The sequence below is a fragment of the Rhineura floridana genome, chromosome 10, assembly GCF_030035675.1.
Source record: "Rhineura floridana isolate rRhiFlo1 chromosome 10, rRhiFlo1.hap2, whole genome shotgun sequence".
Taxonomy (NCBI): domain Eukaryota; kingdom Metazoa; phylum Chordata; class Lepidosauria; order Squamata; family Rhineuridae; genus Rhineura; species Rhineura floridana.
This window is the reverse complement of record NC_084489.1, coordinates 64,096,371-64,114,747: the sequence shown is the minus strand read 5'-3', so window position 1 is coordinate 64,114,747 and position 18,377 is coordinate 64,096,371. Positions and strand designations below refer to the sequence as shown.

Here is an 18,377-nt window from a genome sequence, read left to right as displayed (position 1 = left end):
CTGCAGCCAAAAACAAACCTTGGCTTAGTTTGGTTTACTGTGATGGGCAAACCAAGGCAGTATAACAACAATAACGTATGTTATGCTGAACACAGAGCTGCCACAAAAAAGGCATCCCTGCAGCCAAGTCTTGTCCATAACTTACCCTGTGCTGCCATGTCATCACCTTGTTTGTTTCCCAGCACCACTCCACACCATGGGCTCAGGATGGTGGAACAATGCAACATGATGTTATGGTACAGGATGATACTACAAAGGGGGAGAAGTGTTTTAACACATATACCATGTTTTGGACCCTTTCTGTATAACGTGGTCCCCACTCTCTGGAGTCCTTAGGAGAAAGTTGGTGTAGCTTTCGACATTTTTCCTATAGGTGCAGCTAAGTTGGCATACGCAAAGTGTTGTGTGTGCTAGCACATGTCAGTTCCGCTATGCAAGTCAGCAGGCTGTGTGTGGCTTGCTTGCAGTTCTGTGGCTCTACATAAAGTGAGCCATCCTTTCTGCTAGGGCTTCTTAAAGAAAGGCATGTGTTTAATGTGTGGTTTTTTCCAGTGTGAAGAGCTAGGGATAGAAGTCAATGTCTTGGACCTATGGGTACGCATGGATGGGGAGGAGAACATGAATGCAGAGCAACCGAAATCTAAATATGTTGAAAGTTATAGAATTCTATTACTTGCTAATCATGTGGACTTCAATTTTAGTTTTTAAAATGTAGCTGCCTAGTGTTTATAAGCTGTCCCAGGCCCCATCTGCACTATACCTTTCAAGCAGTATCATACCACTTTAACAGTCATGGCTTCCCCCCCAAGGATCTTGGGAACTGTAGTTTGTTAATGGTGCTGAGCTCACAGAGCTACAATTTACAGAGTTCCCTGGGAAGAAGGATTGACTGCTAAACCATTCTGGAGATTGTAGCTGTGAGAGAATAGGAGTCTCCTAACAACCCAGCACCTTTACAAACTACAGTTCCCAGGATTCATTGAGAAAAGCCATACTGTTTAAAGTGGTATGATACTGCTTGAAATATATAGTACAGATGGGGCCCCAGCGCCTTGCATCCATTGGCCAGAACCCTGACAGATGGGAGCAGTTTTACTTTTACTGAGCAATTTAGTAGAAGCTGCCTGCTTGCGTTTGCAACAATAGTGTCAGCAAGTAAAAATGTTAAGAGGTTTAATTAAAAACAAAACTCCTGAAAATTTGGCAAACACCCAGTGGATGCAGCCCCGCAAGCATCCCCTAATCAAAGCAGACTCTAACTTCTAGTCTGTGTGAGAATACTCCTGTAGGAAATGCAGTTAAGTGCAGTAACTGTATAAAGTCTGTTGGATGATTTCTTTTACTTTAATGCTGGTGACATCTCTTAACCTGCTGACATCTCTCCAGAGTGGCATTTCCCTCCTCCATGGTAACAATCATGAAGCCATTGTATTTCACAGATGCTGCGGTGTGCCGAGGAACCATTTGGGCACGTGCACAGTCCTTTTGCGCTTTCTGAATGCTGAAGCTGAATTACTTGTGACAGTATATGCTTAGCTGATTTAGCCATGTTGTTGTACCCTTTTCAACTGGAGAAGTGGAAATTACAATTTTAAGGAAAAGTGGGTTCTTTAGAAACTTTGGTTGCAAGTGCTGGCTTCTAGAACATAATTCTTTTTTAAAAAAAGAACCCAAACCCCCCCACACCTGTAAAGGAATGTGAGAGTTAAGGGTTTTTCAATGTACACTCTTGCTACAGAAGAGTTTTCTAGATCTGTGGTTCTCAGACTTTTAAACCAAGGCCCCGTTGAGATGGCTGAAAATTACTGAGGCCTGGCCCTGACAAAATGGTGGTGCAGAGGCAGAGTTGGAGGCAGAGTTTGGCATAATCAATTACTGACATCACTTGCTAGGGGGCAGGGCAAGCTGTGTCGCTGAGGACTGCTAGTGGATCCCGGTCCACTCTTTCAGAAAGACTGTTCTAGATGGGTTGTTCTCACCAGGCAAGCCTCCCGCTTCTCTAAAATGGGAACATCAGGGAACTAATTTCCATGATTCTTGCAGTGATAAGCTGTGCATTGTGTGTGTGTAAGATTGCATGGCTCCTCCCCTTTGGGGTGCACCATTAACGAGGGCTGGGGCATCGCTACCACCCAGCCCAAAGAATGCAGCAGCACCACTGCTGCAAGGATGTCATTGCCTTGGCTCTCTCAGGAGCCCCCTCTTGCAACAAAATATTGGGAAACTTTACACTCAAATAACAATTATGTTCATTGTGTCAGTATTATTTTTCACATAATTTGGCGTTGAGTAATTCTCTCCCCTATTCCCCAAATATGGTTTGCTTGCACTGAAACTGCATTTATCAAAATCAAACATGCTAAACAATTGCATAGCACTTTTTTGAATGAAATAGCAGCATGGAATAGTAAAGTTTAAACAAGACTTGATTAAGTAGCAGTGTTGTAAGACACACACCCCGCCATAATGTGGTTAACAAAAATAGAACCATCTGAGGTTCCGGTTTCCCATTATTAGAGGCTATAAAATCACTGTTTATGGTAAGAACATTCCCAGTACACTAACTGTGATCTATGAAATCTTGTTATATGAACTTTTACTGGAAGAGGAGCTGTGGGGTCAGTTTTATGTATGCCAATGACATCTAGAGTGATTGATGCACCAAATTTATAGGGACACATTTATTGCAAAGAGTTGCTGTAGAGAGAGGTGGTGCAAGTGGAGGTCCAGAGAAGGGCAAGGGAAGCTCTTGTTCTTCATCATAGGGCAAACATTTACTTATATGTATGTATGTGTTTGTATGTACCTTCCATCCATCCGTGGTCGGTAAAATGAGTACCTAGCATATGCTGGGGGGTAAAGAAAGACCAGGGAAGGAACTGGCAATCCCACCCCATATACAGGCATACCCCGCTTTAACATTTGCAATGGGACCAGAGAGTATACTTAAAGCGAAAATAAACGTTAAGTGAAGTAATTGTCTTCACTTGTAGTGCACGCAATCACCACTAGATGGCAGCGGCATCATGCCAATAAAGTATATGTTATTGCGAAGCGCGCGAATGTTAAGCAAGGTATGGGGACGAATGGAGCATGTACGTTATAGCGAGGCAACGTTAAGCGGGGCATGCCTGTATACAGTTTGCCTAGTAAACGTCGCAAGACGTCACCCTAAGAGTCGGAAACGACTTGCACTATAAGTGCGGGGACACCTTTACCTTTACCTTTACCCTTATGCTACTCTATTATCCTATTACAGTTTTTAAATGAGAACGTTCTCCAAAGAGTTGCTGTTCTGGCTGGTCCTCTGAATACTGAGCATGGTTTTATAATTATAAAGTGTGAGTGAATATTGCTTTGTCAGATGTAAACTATTCTTACCATCTCAGCTATGGGAAGCTGCTGGTTGATGCATTTACTTACTGATGAGGGCAAAACAATAAGTGATGTATTTTATTAGTAAAATTCTAATATTTACATCCTACCTCTTTTGAGCAAGCCCTCAAAATAAAGTGGTTTAAAAAACAAATGAGAAAATACAAAGCCATTCATTTTAGTAAATCATATGACTTGATCCTCTCTGTTAAAATGCTGCTGCTGAGAAAGCTAGTGACTTAAAAATAGAGGTCCAGACAACTTTTATATTTGTTTGTTTATTATTTGCACTTATAGCCTACTCATCTCTAAATGGTCTCAGGGTGGTTTACAAAAACAACACAATTAAAATAAATGAAATAAACATTAAAATGAAAACCCAACCAAAAGAACTGCTAGATGAGTATTCAAGGGCTGCACATGGCCACTTTTAATTAGTCTTCCCTTTCTTGGCTTATTAAAAGAAATTATTCTCAGCTTTGATTTTACACATTTGATACACTGACCTTTATATTTTACTGCAGTGATGGAGAACCTGTGGCACTCCACATGTTGCTGGAGTACAATTTCCATTATCTTTGACTGTTGGCCAAGCCATGAGGCTGATGGGAGTTGGAGTTACACAACATAGGTTGGGCCATAGGTTACAGTTTATGCAAATGATCTGTGGCTTTAAAGTAGAAAGATCTGTAAGGAAATGTATTAGAAAACGTTCAGGTTTTCTCTAACCCACTTCACTAGTGTGGGGTTATGCTGAGGTTTTTGTTTGCAGTGTTGCTGTTCGATAACATGCAGAGACCCAATGCATTTTCAGTGAGTCTGTATTTTGTAAGTACTTTAATGAGGTACTATGCTACTCTAGATCCTCTGTGGCACAGAGTGGTAAGCGGTGGTAACGCAGCTGAAGCTCTGCTCACGGCCGGAGTTCGATTCCAACAGAAGGAGGAAGTCAAATCTCCGGTAAAAGGGGTCAAGGTCCACTCAGCCTTCCATCCATCCGTGGTCGGTAAAATGAGTACCTGGCATATGCTGGGGGGTAAAGAAAGACCAGGGAAGGAACTGGCAATCCCACCCCATATACAGGCATACCCCACTTTAACATTTGCAATGGGACCAGACTTAAACGTTAAGTGAAGTAATTGTCTTCACTTGTAGTGCATGCAATCACCACTAGATGGCAGCGGCATCATGCCAATAAAGTATATGTTATTGCGAAGCACGCGAACATTAAGCGGGGTATGGGGACGAATGGAGCATGTACGTTATAGTGAGGCAACGTTAAGTGGGGTATGCCTGTATACAGTCTGCCTAGTAAACGTCGCAAGACATCACCCTAAGAGTCGGAAACGACTCGCACTATAAGTGCGGGGACACCTTTACCTTTACGTATGTACGTACATACATACATACATACATACATACATACCCCATCCTTCCTCCCAATAGGAGCCCAGGGCAGCAATGGTAACAGAAAGGCACTGGGGGCAGCAGTCAAAAGAACAGGAAAAAGATGAAATGGTGTCTGTTTAAAGCTGCCTGGTCATAGGACAACCTCAGTGGAATTGCAGAGGATTGATTCTCAAGCCAATGACGTCCTTGCCAATCTCCATCACAGTTGTGACTCTGCATATTTGACGGCGAAACACAGGAGAGTAACAACCTCTGCTGAGCGGACATTTCTCCATTAGAGAATGGAGGGTTGCCTTGCAGTGTCACAGTTCTTCATGATACTCCTTCGCACAACAGACTCATTTCAGCTTGAAACTTATTTTCCTCTGTATAGCTTTAGTTGTTGTAAGTCACTTTGCAGAGAGAATGCCAGATTTGATTGATTTAAGATTGATCTAATCTGGTGCCTGACGTTTCTGTCCTGTTATAAACATTGGCCTGTTTCAGCAAGTCAGTGCTTTGTCCAAAGCTCAGCAATGTTTTTTATGTTGAGCGGGGAAACTTGTGGCTCTCCAGATGTTTAATTCCAGTTCCTATCAGTCCCAGCCTCCATGGCCAAAGGCCAGGGATGATGGGAGTTTTAGTCCATAATATCTCTGGAGGGCACTTGGCTGCCCATCCCTGACCTAATGGTTCAGGCATGTTAAGACCTCGCAGGAATTTGAATGGAATGAGCCTTGGCTTGGAGTTGATGCCTCCAGGTAGATCTTCTGTCTTCTCAAGTGAGACATTGCATGGGAATGGGAAGCTGTTGAGTGATGAAATTGCAAGTTCTGACTCCTCATTCTGAGTCAGAATCCCTAGCCTCATGACCAGTATTGGAGGTTGAGCCCTCTTCTTTGGGGAGGTCCATGGCTTGCTCTCAGTTGGGCTTGGCCTCAAGACTGCTGGGAGAACATGACGTCTCTGAAGCAGACCCCTGTTGACACTTGTCTGATAGGCTTTCTGCGTTGGGTTTGCTATCTGAAGATGAAGACAAGATGAGTGGTGTTTTGGTTGGCTGCAAAATACTGTGAAGACTATTTCAAGCTTCCTATCACAACTTTCTTTTTGCAGAAGAGGACACTGGAGTTTGCTGGTGTCTTCCAAGATTCTACAGTTCTACAGTTTGGGATGCAGCATTCAGAACCCAGGAGTGCAGTTGCAAAATCTGTGTTGGCTATAGAACCAGCTTAAGCTCAATCTTAAAGAAGCCCTCCTTGGATCCCCAAGATCTGAACAACTTTCGCCCAGTCTCAAATTTGCCATTCTTAGGCAAGGCGATTGAGTGGGTGGTGGCAAAACAGTTGCAAGCGCACTTGGAGGAAGCGGATTATCTGGATCCATTTCAATCGGGCTTCAGGCCTGGACATGGGACTGAAACAGCCTTGGTAGATGATATGAGGAGGGCGTGGGATAGGGGCGAATGCACCTTCCTTGTCCTCCTTGATCTCTCAGTGGCTTTCGATACCATTGACCACGTTATCCTCCTGGACCGCCTGAAGAGGTTAGGCATGGGGGGCACTGTATTGCAGTGGTTCAATTCCTTCCTCTCTGGTAGGTACCAAAGAGTGGCATTGGAGGATGAGGTTTCGGATCCTTGGCCTCTCACTTGTGGGGTGCCACAGGGTTCCATCCTCTCCCTGATGCTGTTCAACATCTATATAAAGCCACTGGGGGCAATCATCAGGAGATTTGGGCTGCAATGTCATCGGTATGCGGATGACACGCAGCTCTATCTCTCATTTAAATCTTCACCGAGGTTGGCTGTAGAAACCCTGTCCAAGTGCCCGGAGTCGGTGAGTGGCTGGATGGGAAGGAATAAGCTGAAGCTGAACCCTGACAAAACCGAGGTACTGTTTGTGGGAGACAAGGGAAGGCTGGGGGATGTGGACCTGGTGCTCAATGGGGTACGTTTGCCCCTGAAAGACCAGGTCCGCAGCCTGGGGGTCATTCTTGACTCCCAGCTGACCATGGAGGCTCAAGTCTCGGCTGTGAGCCGGGCGGCGCTGTATCAACTCCATCTGATACGGAGGCTGCGCCCCTACCTTCCCAACCATCTGCTCCCACCGGTAGTACATGCCCTGGTCACCTCTCGCCTAGACTACTGTAATGCGCTCTATGTGGGGTTACTCTTGAAAACGGTCCGGAAGCTGTAACTGGTACAGAATGCGGCGGCTCGTCTGATTAAAGGCAGCCGCTGGCAAGATCACATCACTCCAGTGCTGAAGGAGTTGCACTGGCTACCGGTTGTTAACCGGGCCCAATTCAAGGTGTTGGTTTTGACCTTTAAAACCCTATACGGTTTTAGCCCAGTCTATCTGAAGGAGCGCCTCCAGCATCATCAGGGATGCTGCTCAACAAGATCAGCCTCAGAAGACCTTCTCTCGATCCCACCGGTTAAAACAGCTAGACTGGTGAGGACTAGAGAGAGGGCTTTTTCAATAGTGGCCCCCACCCTGTGGAACTCTCTCCCAAATGATCTCCGCCATGCCCCTTCTATGATAAGCTTCCGCCGGGCCTTGAAGACCTGGCTCTTTAGGCAGGCTTTTGGGGTGGGTTAGGTTTCTTACTGTTATGGTTTTAAATTTTAATGTTTTAATGTATTGTTTTATCTTGTACATCGCCCAGAGTGGCTGGACAACCAGCCAGATGGGCGACTAATAAATTAAATAAATAAATAAATAAATAACCAACAGCTCATCAGGATGCTTTTACAAAGTGTCATAAATCCAAGATAAAAGATAGGATTTGTGCAAACTCAGTCCAGCCTTTTTGTTTTGCTTGTTTTGGAAAACTTTGAGAATTCCACTTGACTGCTAGTCAGACAAAATAGGTTTGGAGGGTTCCTTTCCTCGGTGAAGTGATATCTTAATTACCTTGAATGCCTTCCTTTTAATCAATTGAATTTCATCCTAACTAGTATGGGCCAGCAAATGGATGGTCATGTCTTCCTGCTTTGATTTGTTGTAAAAAATGGATTAGTAAGAATATTTCTGGGGTCATGATCCCATCCCCCTTGTTTAGTCTTTGTAATGTGTGCAAAATCGTATTTGTACACTATTTAACCAGGTTATATCTTAGCAAATAAAAGGCCTTTGGGGACTTAAGCTTTTTAATAACAGTGTGTTATAAAAAAATTATATGCATTGGAAATAAATGGGATTGAAGGCAGTTTCATATATGTCAGGGTTGGTAATCTCTGATTTGTGCGCTTATTTGACCAACTAGGCCACTTAATCCACTCCTGGCGCTTTCCCTAGGCCCATGCCCCTTCCTCCTATGTTACAAAGTTCAGGAAGATAATAGGCACAGTGATATCCATGTGACCAATGCTCATGTATTTTATTTTGTTGTGTACAAAATTGGGTAAACACTGCCAATTTCAGGTTCAGAATAAGTACATATGGCATGCAGGATGTGCTTGTGATTTTTTACATATAGATGTGTTTTACTCTGTTATCTGTATGCTGTCATGAAGTGTGAAGTGACCCTGAAACACATAGCCCAACTAATTTTATAGAGCATAGGGCAGCTGTCAAAGGAAACATGTCTTTGTTTTCTGCAAGTAATGTGGGGCTGTGGGCATCGCACATTTTAAAAAATGGCAGTGCACATGCATGTGGATAACCTGACTGGACTAGGTTACCTAGATGCATGTATGCTGATGTCTTTAAAGATGCATGTACCATGGGGGAAGTCCACACATTGTGCATTTGCTATAGGAAACATTGGTGCAAAACTGGAGTTTTCCTCACAACACTGTAGTGTGTGGAGCAGTTGTATGAATGAAATAAGCTTGAGGTGTCAGTGCACAAATTCATTTCCTGCTTTCCTTTCTTATGTGAATCCAGGATCAGAATGTAAGTGCTTTTTCATTGCATGTATTCACAGCTTGTTTCTCTCAGCAATTCATGGTTTTAAAACTATACACTAGGTCTAGGAATGGATCAGTGAAGTGTTTCAGAGCTGTCAAAAGAAAATTACTCTAAAAACATCAACACTGAACTTAAAAAAAATGTTCTCCATTTTCTCCCTCCACCCCTCTTTTTATATGAGGGTGTTTCTCTTCATGCCTGGCAAAATGCTGCTACGAGTACTGGCAAACATTGGCAGTTGCTCATAATCAGTGCTTTTTTGGTAAAAAATGGGGTGCCAGTGCTTGTATCTTGATAAAGGAACCTTGGATGCCAGCACAAAATGGCTGCCATGGGAAGCAAAATAAGAGGTGCCAGTACTCCATATCAGTGAGTACTGTCACCGAAAAAGCCTTGTTTATAATGAAAACCTTTACCTTCCCTGAATCTTACAGAGTATGGACCTTAAAGACACTCAGGATGTGCTTGAATTACTCAATTTCTCCCGCCCCTCCACCTCCGTTCCCCAGTCTATCATCCTCCCATTATTCTCTCTTGAAAGTTAGTGATCCTGCATTGTCTATAGAGTTCTGAGTGAAACCAAGAAGTTGAAGGAAACGAAAGGAAGACACCCGTGCGGAAACAGGAAGAGTAACTTTAAACTGAGACAGTACATATGGTTGCTTTGTTTAATTCAGGGAAGAGGAACTTGTGGCCTTCCAGATGTTGGAGCACTTCAACTCCCATCAGCTACAGCTAGGATAGCCAGTGGATAGTGATAATAGGCTTTGCAGTCCAGCAACAATTGGAGGGCCATCAGTTCCTCATCCCTGGTTTATTTACTGCCCCCAAAGATTAGCTGTTGTTTCATAACAGGTAAAGCATAGTTCTAATGTACCTTTTTGAAGTTTCCCCTCTTGTTAAAGAAAAGTGGAGGAACTTGAGGCTTTCTAAACTATCTGTGGAACAAGTAAATAAGGCCTCAGGTATGCCCAAGGCTTCCTGAGACTCAAGATGCATTGACTAACATGAGCTCCCAGAAATCTTTCTAGTGAGTTGAAGTTACCTGGAAGCCAAGTTGCACATTCAAGAACAGGTTTTCAAAGTTAATGTGCAATGGAAATACAGCTGAAATGCATGCCTCAAATCCCCCTCCCCTCTAGCATGGCCATAACATGCTCAAGAATACTACCTTGAGGATCAGATGCCACTCAAATTGAGAAGAGAATCTAAAAGCTGGGTGTTGGAAGGGTGCTGATGTGAAATAAAATCCTTCCACTTCTGTATATGAGTGGTGCAAATAAGGTGCTGAGCCTCATTCACTATTTGTTCAGCTGCTTAGTGTATTGTGGGATTACATCAAAATTGCTTTCTCCTCTCATTAGGAATATTGTATATTGGTCAATTCCTAGGCAAACTGTGTTTTCTTATTGGGGATATAGGTTGTTCTGTTACCTGAACTGTAGCTTCATTTGCTTACCAGGCTACAGTAATGAAAACAAGTTCTGCATCCTGCAGATATGATTCTCTGATTTTTTAAAAGGAATTCTGTTTTATTCTTAGGTGTGCTATAAGGTCTTTTGTCTTATGCTATTGTTATTATTATTATTATTAAGATTTGTTAGCCTTCTGTTACCTAATATTATCCTTATGTTAATTGTTCTTTGCTTATATACAGTGCTTTTTTGTGATGGTACATGCTGGCACAAAGTATCGACACTTCTATTTTTTATGCCTATAGCATCTATTTTGGGCTCACACCCCCAGCACCTCACTTTTTACCAAAAAAAGGACCTCTTAGATAACAATTTTTACATGTGTAAAGTAGATATTTTTTATTTATTTTATTTATTTAATTTAATTTATATACCGCCCTAAGCCCATGATATGTCATGCTGGAGACATTAACCAGGATCCAAAGGGCCACATGGGACCCTTATCCATGTCTATCCCCTTTACAAAAAACACCCTTATTTGAAAACCTTAGAAGAAACACATTTGTGCATGAGCATGGGTTCTCTCTCTCTCTCTCTCTCTCTCTCTCCCCCCCTCTCTCCCCTCCCCCCTCCCTCCAGGATGTACAGATTTTGAAGGTTGAATTAAGATGTGATGATAAGCACTGCACAGACGTCCCCTTCTTACCCACTTGATGACTATGATCTCTAGTTTTGTTGAAGTCATGACTGCAAAGATTTTAAGAGATGGAGCTGACCTGCACAATGTTTTCATGGAGTTCTAGTTCATTTAACATATAGAGTACCTGAAGGGCAGCAGTTACTTTGATATAAATCTGAAGACATTACGTGTGAACTGCTTTTCTTTCTCATGAGGCCAACATTTGCCAGCCATTTGTATGCAGTAGTACGCAGCACATGGTCTTGATGAGTCTGTTTTCGTGAAGCAATTTCATATATTTGGCAATTATCTTTTCTCAAAGCAAAAAGTGATGGGTTAATTTTGCTTGACCCTGTTTGATTTAACTGTGATCTGATCTGGCACTACCCTGCCCAACTTGGGATCTTTTAAGTTTTTGGATATATATTGTTTCGGTGTCAACTGCTTTTGTTTACGTTTTGAGGGGTGGTTTTTTTCCTATTAAAGAAGGACTGGAACACTGTGTAAAAGCAAATATGAGCCGTTCAGCAGCATGTGAGGCTGCAATTTGTAAGCTGTGGGTTCAAATGCTGGCTTTGTTTACAATCAGTGGAGGAAAGCACTGTCTCTTGGCTCTTTCTAAATGCTATTGCTATACACCCTTCAGAGCAATACAGATGCTATTGGCTACTTTCTTGGGTGCAATGGTTTGGGAAAGATGTTTGTAGTGAGGAAGGGGGAAGTAGCCAACATTCTCGGGAGTAAAATGTACCATTCCTGGAGCTCCATGTATTTCTTTTGCATCTGATGCCATGAATATGTTTTTGTGTTTTTAAAACTTTCCAGCCCTGATGGTGTGTAGGTGGGCAGTATCTGGTGAAAATTTTCAGAAGCCACAGGTAGTGTTAAATAAGTATTTTCCAGTGCAGGGGACATTTCTTCAGTGTGCTGTCTCTCTCTCGTGTGTGTGTGTGTATACACATGTACACACGCACAGCTCAACTTTTCATAATTTTATACAGGTCACATAATTGAGGTTAGTATATGTTAGCCATTTTTAACGTACATTCAAAAAGCAGAAAACTAGTGATCTTTATTCTCTAAAGTGTCCTTTGCAGATGCATTGGCTAGTGCTAAGACACTTACTCCTCCTCTTTGTATTTGATTATGATCTCAGTGCAGGCATTGTGTGCTTCAGTCCCATTGAAATCAATAGGCCATTAGTTGTGTCTAGTGTCCTATTATTGAACTGAGATAACACAAACATCCTGCATTGGGTATTATCAACACTGCTTTTTGAATAGTCCATGTAATTTTTACATATGTTTAAACTTTTAACACACAATCACTGACTGTATGCTTTGCATTACGTTTCCCTTTGATCTCACAGCTAACACTTTCTCTCTCTTTACCAGCATTGGGAACCTCCAATCTTTGTGCATAATAAGACCTGCCTGGTTTCCGCATTTGGTCCCTAGGGCCATTTTTGCCAAGTCATGCCCATCTTTCTCACATCTGATGTCTTATGACGTTAGGTGTGGGGCAGGTAACAACACAGCTTTCTGCTGAAATTGGAATTTGCCTTCGGAAAGACCTTTTGCCTTTGCAAGCACCATCTATCAAAGCTGTTCCGCAAGGAAGGTGGGGCAGAGAGGTGAAGATCCAACCCACTAGCCAGATCCAGTTACCCACCCTTTCTGTACACCACTGTTCTTCAACCTTGAGTCCCCAGATGTTGATGGACTATAACTTGCATCATCCTTGACAATTGACCATGCTGTCTGGGGATGATGGGAGTTGTAGTCCAACAACATCTGGGGACCCAAGGTCGAAGAGCAGTGCTCTGTACCCATGTACACACCTGCCAACTCAGGAAAATATTTCATGCATCTAATAAAGTGGACTCTGGTCCATGGAAATGTTTGCCTTAATAAATTTGTTAGTCTTTAATGTGCAGCAAGACTTTTTTAAAAAATACAACAAACCAACAAGTTTGGTAACCTGCTCTGGAAACAATGCCTTTGGGCTAGTTGTTGCAACAGTGGTGAGGAACCTCCAGCCTAGTACATTGCTAGCTGCAAACAGTGGAATAGGCATTCCTGGTGGATAGGAATTATGTATACATCTTTCTCTGATAGAGATGCTCAGGCTCATCTACAGATGTATCTGTATCTGTGCACATGTCTTGATGAATCCTAATTGATTATGTGTGTCTGTTTATCTCTGTACTGCCCTACAAGTGTGGAAGTCAGGTATTTGGATTTCTCCTGTTTTGCCTGTTTAGACTTATCCTCTGGGGGTTAACATTCCCCTAAAAGGCTGTTTTGCTTGAACAAAATTTACAGCCCAATTCCTGGAAACAGACAATTGCGTCTTGGGTTTGGCTGTATCTTGTTGTTCAAAATGGTATGTTGATGTAATAAAGTCTATTATACTTAAAATTAGATCAGCTAGCTCTTCTGCACCTGCTGATAGAAGACAGATACATGCAACATTTTGAAATACGGTGATGGAGATTGCCTAACTAGTGAGAGGGGGTTAAACCATTTATCTTACCCAATTTAATTTTAATTGGACAAGATACTGCTAAATCCCCAGCACTGTCTGGGTAAACATATGCATTTCCTTTTTTATATTTAAAATACCCAGTTTTCTAAGCAAAGGTTAATAGAAAGATTTTCTGGAGATAGAAGAGATTCATTGGCAAATTGGAAACACAATTCCCATTGGAAGCTGAAACACATCACTGGCTCACGTGTCTCTGTCTTTGTAACAGAAACATCTGTCTCTAAAAACTAATGAGTACCAGAACATATATTTTACTAACAAATTTGGGGATGTCAAAACAATACACAGCAAAAATTCCTAGGGTTGTATTCAGTGCTAGTCATACTCAGAGTAGATTCATTGAAATTAATGGACATGTATAACTTAGACCCATTAACTTTAGTGGGTCTGTTTTGAGGACCTAGCTGGATACCAACTCACGCTGCTTGGTCTTTGCTTCTGTTGCATCTTTTCTATCACTTCTTGAATGATTATGCATTCTGTTCTATGTTTTTTTCTTTGTGATCACTTTAAAATTGCTCTAAAAATCATTTTGACAGTTATTAGATGAATTAGCAAACATTTCAGAGTTGTCTTCTGCTGGGTTACGTTTCCGTTTCACCCATGAACTGCATGACTGGAAATGTATACTCCTGCACTTGACAATTATTTCCAAATGTATCTGTCTATCTGTGTCTTTGTTACTCATGCACACTAAAAGTTCTGATTCTTTTGTCTCACAGCAGCAGAGAAAAGCTTGAAAATGGGCAGCTGGTATCTTTTGAGGGCTCTGAGTAGAACCTATGGGTGACTGAGAATGGGTCAATGATGAATCTCTCTGCCCCAGTACTCATATTTGCATGCTCTAGGTCAGTGGTCATGAAAATTGCTGAGGGTCTTGGTGGACCGCTTAATGATTTTCTGCCTATGGTAGTGATTGTGATGTGCTATGCTAGTTCCTGTATGATTTTTAATTGTATTTCTATTGCTTCTTTTATTTTTTATATTCTTTCATATTGTTTTACAATTTGCATTCCATAGAATAAATAATAAGAAATGAAGCAATAAAAATACAGTTAAAAATCAATATGAATATTTAATATGGACATGCCGCGGCAGACCACCTGAATGAAGCTTGTGGACTGCTGGTGGTCCACGGACCGCAGTGTGGGAACCCCTAGGCTAGGCATCCTGTCTGTTTATAATTTGTCTTTCACCCCTTGGCTTGTGGCCCAAGTTGCTATCTTTTCAACCTGTAGCTATAACTGCAAAAATCCCACGGTTACCAATTTTTCCATCAAAAGAAGTGGTGTGGTTTGAGAATATACGTGTAGTTTACATTACTTTTTGAGTTGGAGCTTTCTGGTCACAGGATTTGAGTTCTTCTAGAGTGGGTCTTTTTTATTCTTTACGCACTTGATTCTTTCTGCTTTTTCAATTCTGGAAATTTAGGATTTAGCTCAGTCTGTTGACTGTTTTGTAGTTCTGTGAGTTTCTGGCGCACTTCCTGGTTTGTGTCGTAGCAAAGAATTTCTTTCCCGTGATATATAGATTAATGTTTCTTTCCCACTTTCCATGTGTGTTCTTACATAATCAGAAAGGTACTTTCCTGTAAGTATAACTGCTCTATAATCATGTAATTGCAAGGCAGCATGAGGGGAAACAGCATCTGAACATGAAAATACTAGCTTCCCTGCAATTATGTGACCATTTTAGCAAATATTTTTTAGAACAATGATATATCTTACGGCTGCTCACGATTCTACATCCAGTTTATTTCCTTTACTCATTTACATCTGGAGCCCACTCTGTCCTTTGGAATCAGCTCAGATATTTCCGACTGAACACAAAAAAACCCTGAATGGTTTAAGCTTCAGAATCTAACATCAAACAGGGTATGGAGAAATGAAAGAAGGGAAAACTAGCAAAAAAACTCAGTGTAGCCTGCTTGTTCTGCATAAAGTGCTACTGATTTACTCGGAGCCTCATATCTGACATTGCTTGGGAATTCTAAGAATCCAAAAAATCTGTGCAGTTTTGAAATAAGGGGTTAAAATCAGCAATTTTGAAAGGTTCAGTCCTCCATCTTGGGCTAGTCATTTACTCTCAGCCTAACCTACCTCACAGGGTTGTTGTGAGGATAAAATGAGGAGGGAGAGAACTATATATGCCACCTTGAGCTCCTTGGAGGAAAGGTGGGATATAAATGTAATAATAACATGGCAGGCAATTGTATGTAAACAAAACCTGTTCCTTGATCTCAGGAACCAGCATGCAAAATTTGGTTATGATATCTTAAGAGGTGTCCAAATGCATCTGTAAATTCTCTATATATCCAAAATATATAGTAGATTTTTGCAACTTGACCTGTAAATGCAGAAAGAGTACTTACTAGTCATGAAGATTGCAACTGTTATCGCTTATTTTCTTGTATTTGAATTATTAACAATTAAAAAATGTGGGTCTAAATTCTATGTCACAATTAGGCATAAATCTGTGGCTTTTCTCCCTTTGTAGACAGTGGACATACATAAAGAGAAAGTGGCCCGTAGAGAGATTGGCATTTTGACAACCAATAAGAATACATCCAGAACACATAAAATCATTGCGCCAGCAAACATGGAGCGTCCTGTAAGGTATATTCGAAAACCTATAGACTACACAGTGCTGGATGACGTGGGTCATGGTGTAAAGGTAAGAACTTGGCTCTCTTTCCAACCCCTCTCAATTATTTGGAGTTCCAGATAATATCTGAAGTTGATATTCTAGGTTTTTAAAAGTAGTTCTAAGCTGTTAGATGCATCTATTTGGTAGTGTGCCATTCTGGTGGTACAGTATCGCACTAAAACTAGGAGATAGTTTCCCCTTCCTCTGTTATGATTGCAAGCAGGAAATTGGAAGCTTTTGTGCTTCCGATTTCAGTTAACTAAAGTTTAGTGTTAACCCTAAACTGTGGTTAATTTTAATTGTTTCTTTACATTTGGCTTGTTAGGATTAACTGCAGTTTATCTCAGGACATAACACTTAAATGAGGTTAGATCAAAACAAAAGAAAAGGCTTACAAACTCCTCCTGACTACGGTGGATGGGAGAGGGTGAGAGAACCTAAGGCTTGCAGCAGCTTATTCCCTTAAGTGATAAACCATGGTTTACCATTACATCTGAATGAGGCCTCTATATCGCTGGGGCTATAAAGAAACATAATAATTTAGTGGTATTTTCAGGCAGAATGCTAGTCTCCATTTGATTTCTGAGAATAGTGATTGCTTTCTCCCGTTTTGGTTCTTCCTGGAAGAATATATAATTCAATCTTTCTATAAATTAAAGACAATCTTTCAGTTCACATCTGTGTTGTGTTAGCCAAATGCTATTGCTGCAACATTTGGAAGCTGTGATTGTTTGTGATAGTGTTGTGTGTTTAGCATCTGCTTTGCCAAAGGCTCTGGCAAGCAGGGAACAGATGCAGTGATGCAAAAATAGAGATGGAAGGAAACAAGGAAGTAGGTACACCTTGACTGAGCTGCTCCTTTCCTTCTTCCAGCCATTTATGAAATACTTTTTCCTTGAACACGTTTTAATTCCTTTTAAATTACATCAAAAGCATGTTAAAGCAAACATTTGTGTAACTGTGTTTAAGACAAACTACAAAAGGATAACCCTGTATGTTAAAATTAAGGAGAACTGATGACATAACAATTTCTCTTCCTTTCATGTTCTTGACATGCTTTTTAAAAAAATTGTAAGGGAAAGAGGAAATGTTGGAACACCGAACTGCACAAAGGTTTTTTTGCAGGAAAGGTTTTGGTTTCATATAACGGTGATTATCTTATCAAGAGTCTTGGCAGAGTGTTCAGAGCTCATTTCCACAGTTTTCCAGCAGCAGGATTCACATGGGAGAAGGCACTCTGACATCTTTCATGGCATGCCAAAGTGTGAAGATTCCCTTTAACTTTCTTCCTTACTATGCTCCATTTACTGCATGTACAGAATATGTGCCCACTAATGGAGCATATTCTTAGTACCTGCTTCCCCCCCCCCCCGATCTGATGGTTTTGCAGCTAGCCCATACTAAAGTTTGGAATGTTAAAATCTGATAATATTTTGGGGCTCCTTGTTTGTCTGCCGAGTATAAGAATTGATATGGCATTTTTGTTTGTGTGTGTTGTGTGACAGTGATAACATAACAATTGTATTAGCAAATATAAAGAAGTTAAGTGAACTAAGCATGAGCTGGGAGGTTCTTAGTTCAAATCCCACCTTCAGCCATGAACTCATTGGATGGTTTTCTGCAAGTCACTCTTTCTTGGCTTGCTGATCTGCAGTGTAGGAGTAATACTGGTCTACCTTTTTATAGGGTGCTTTAATGAGTTATTTAGTTATTGCTTAAATTTATAACCCAACCTTTATCACTTTGATGATAACAAAAAAGAAAGCTTGAAAAACTATGCATATATAATCTCATGCATGCACTTCCATCTAACAAAACATCTGTCATGAGTCCCCACTAGAAGTGTGGGGAATAAAAATATTTTTAATTGGCATATAATAATGGACAAATAGGGTTCCATTTGTATTTAAGAAGGGAGGAAGTTCAACAGCTGGAGCTCTATCACAGAAAAGGTCCTGTCTTGGGTCACAACACAATGAGGCTTGTTCATGTATGGAAACACAACAAGGGCGTCTCCTGTAGGTTTCAGTACTCTAGCAGGGATAATATTGGAAGAGACACTCCTGAACTACCGTTTTAAGCCCTTTGAGGACTTGGGGGAAAGTAACTGAGCATTATATTCCAGGCGCAGTTAGAAGGAACAAACTTTCTGTGCAGAAAGCACTTCTTTGTAAAAATCGCATGCCACCCACATATAGACTGGGGAAAATAGAACTCCTTAAAGTAATTTATTGAAGAAGTAGCAAACATACTGCATATCTTATGGAAATATCTTATGCCCCTACCTGGGCAGATAAGAGATTTCTTTAGTCTGATCTTGGAATCCAACACCTGCTGGCTATTGGAGAATTTCCCTAGAGTTGTCTCTTATGAAATACATTTATGCAAATATTCTTTCTCTCTCCCCAA

The 18,377-nt window shown here is 41.2% G+C and overlaps 1 protein-coding gene across 4 annotated transcripts in view; it reads left to right on the top strand.

Annotated features, from left to right (window-relative positions):
• Positions 1 to 18,377, top strand: part of ABI1 (abl interactor 1) — a 127,863-nt gene that overhangs the window by 74,569 nt on the left and 34,917 nt on the right. For all 4 annotated transcript variants that reach the window (XM_061585720.1, XM_061585719.1, XM_061585718.1 and 1 more), the window contains exon 3: positions 15,819 to 15,995. In XM_061585720.1, the coding sequence (XP_061441704.1) occupies positions 15,819 to 15,995 (177 nt within the window). The remainder of the gene's footprint in view (positions 1 to 15,818; positions 15,996 to 18,377) is intronic.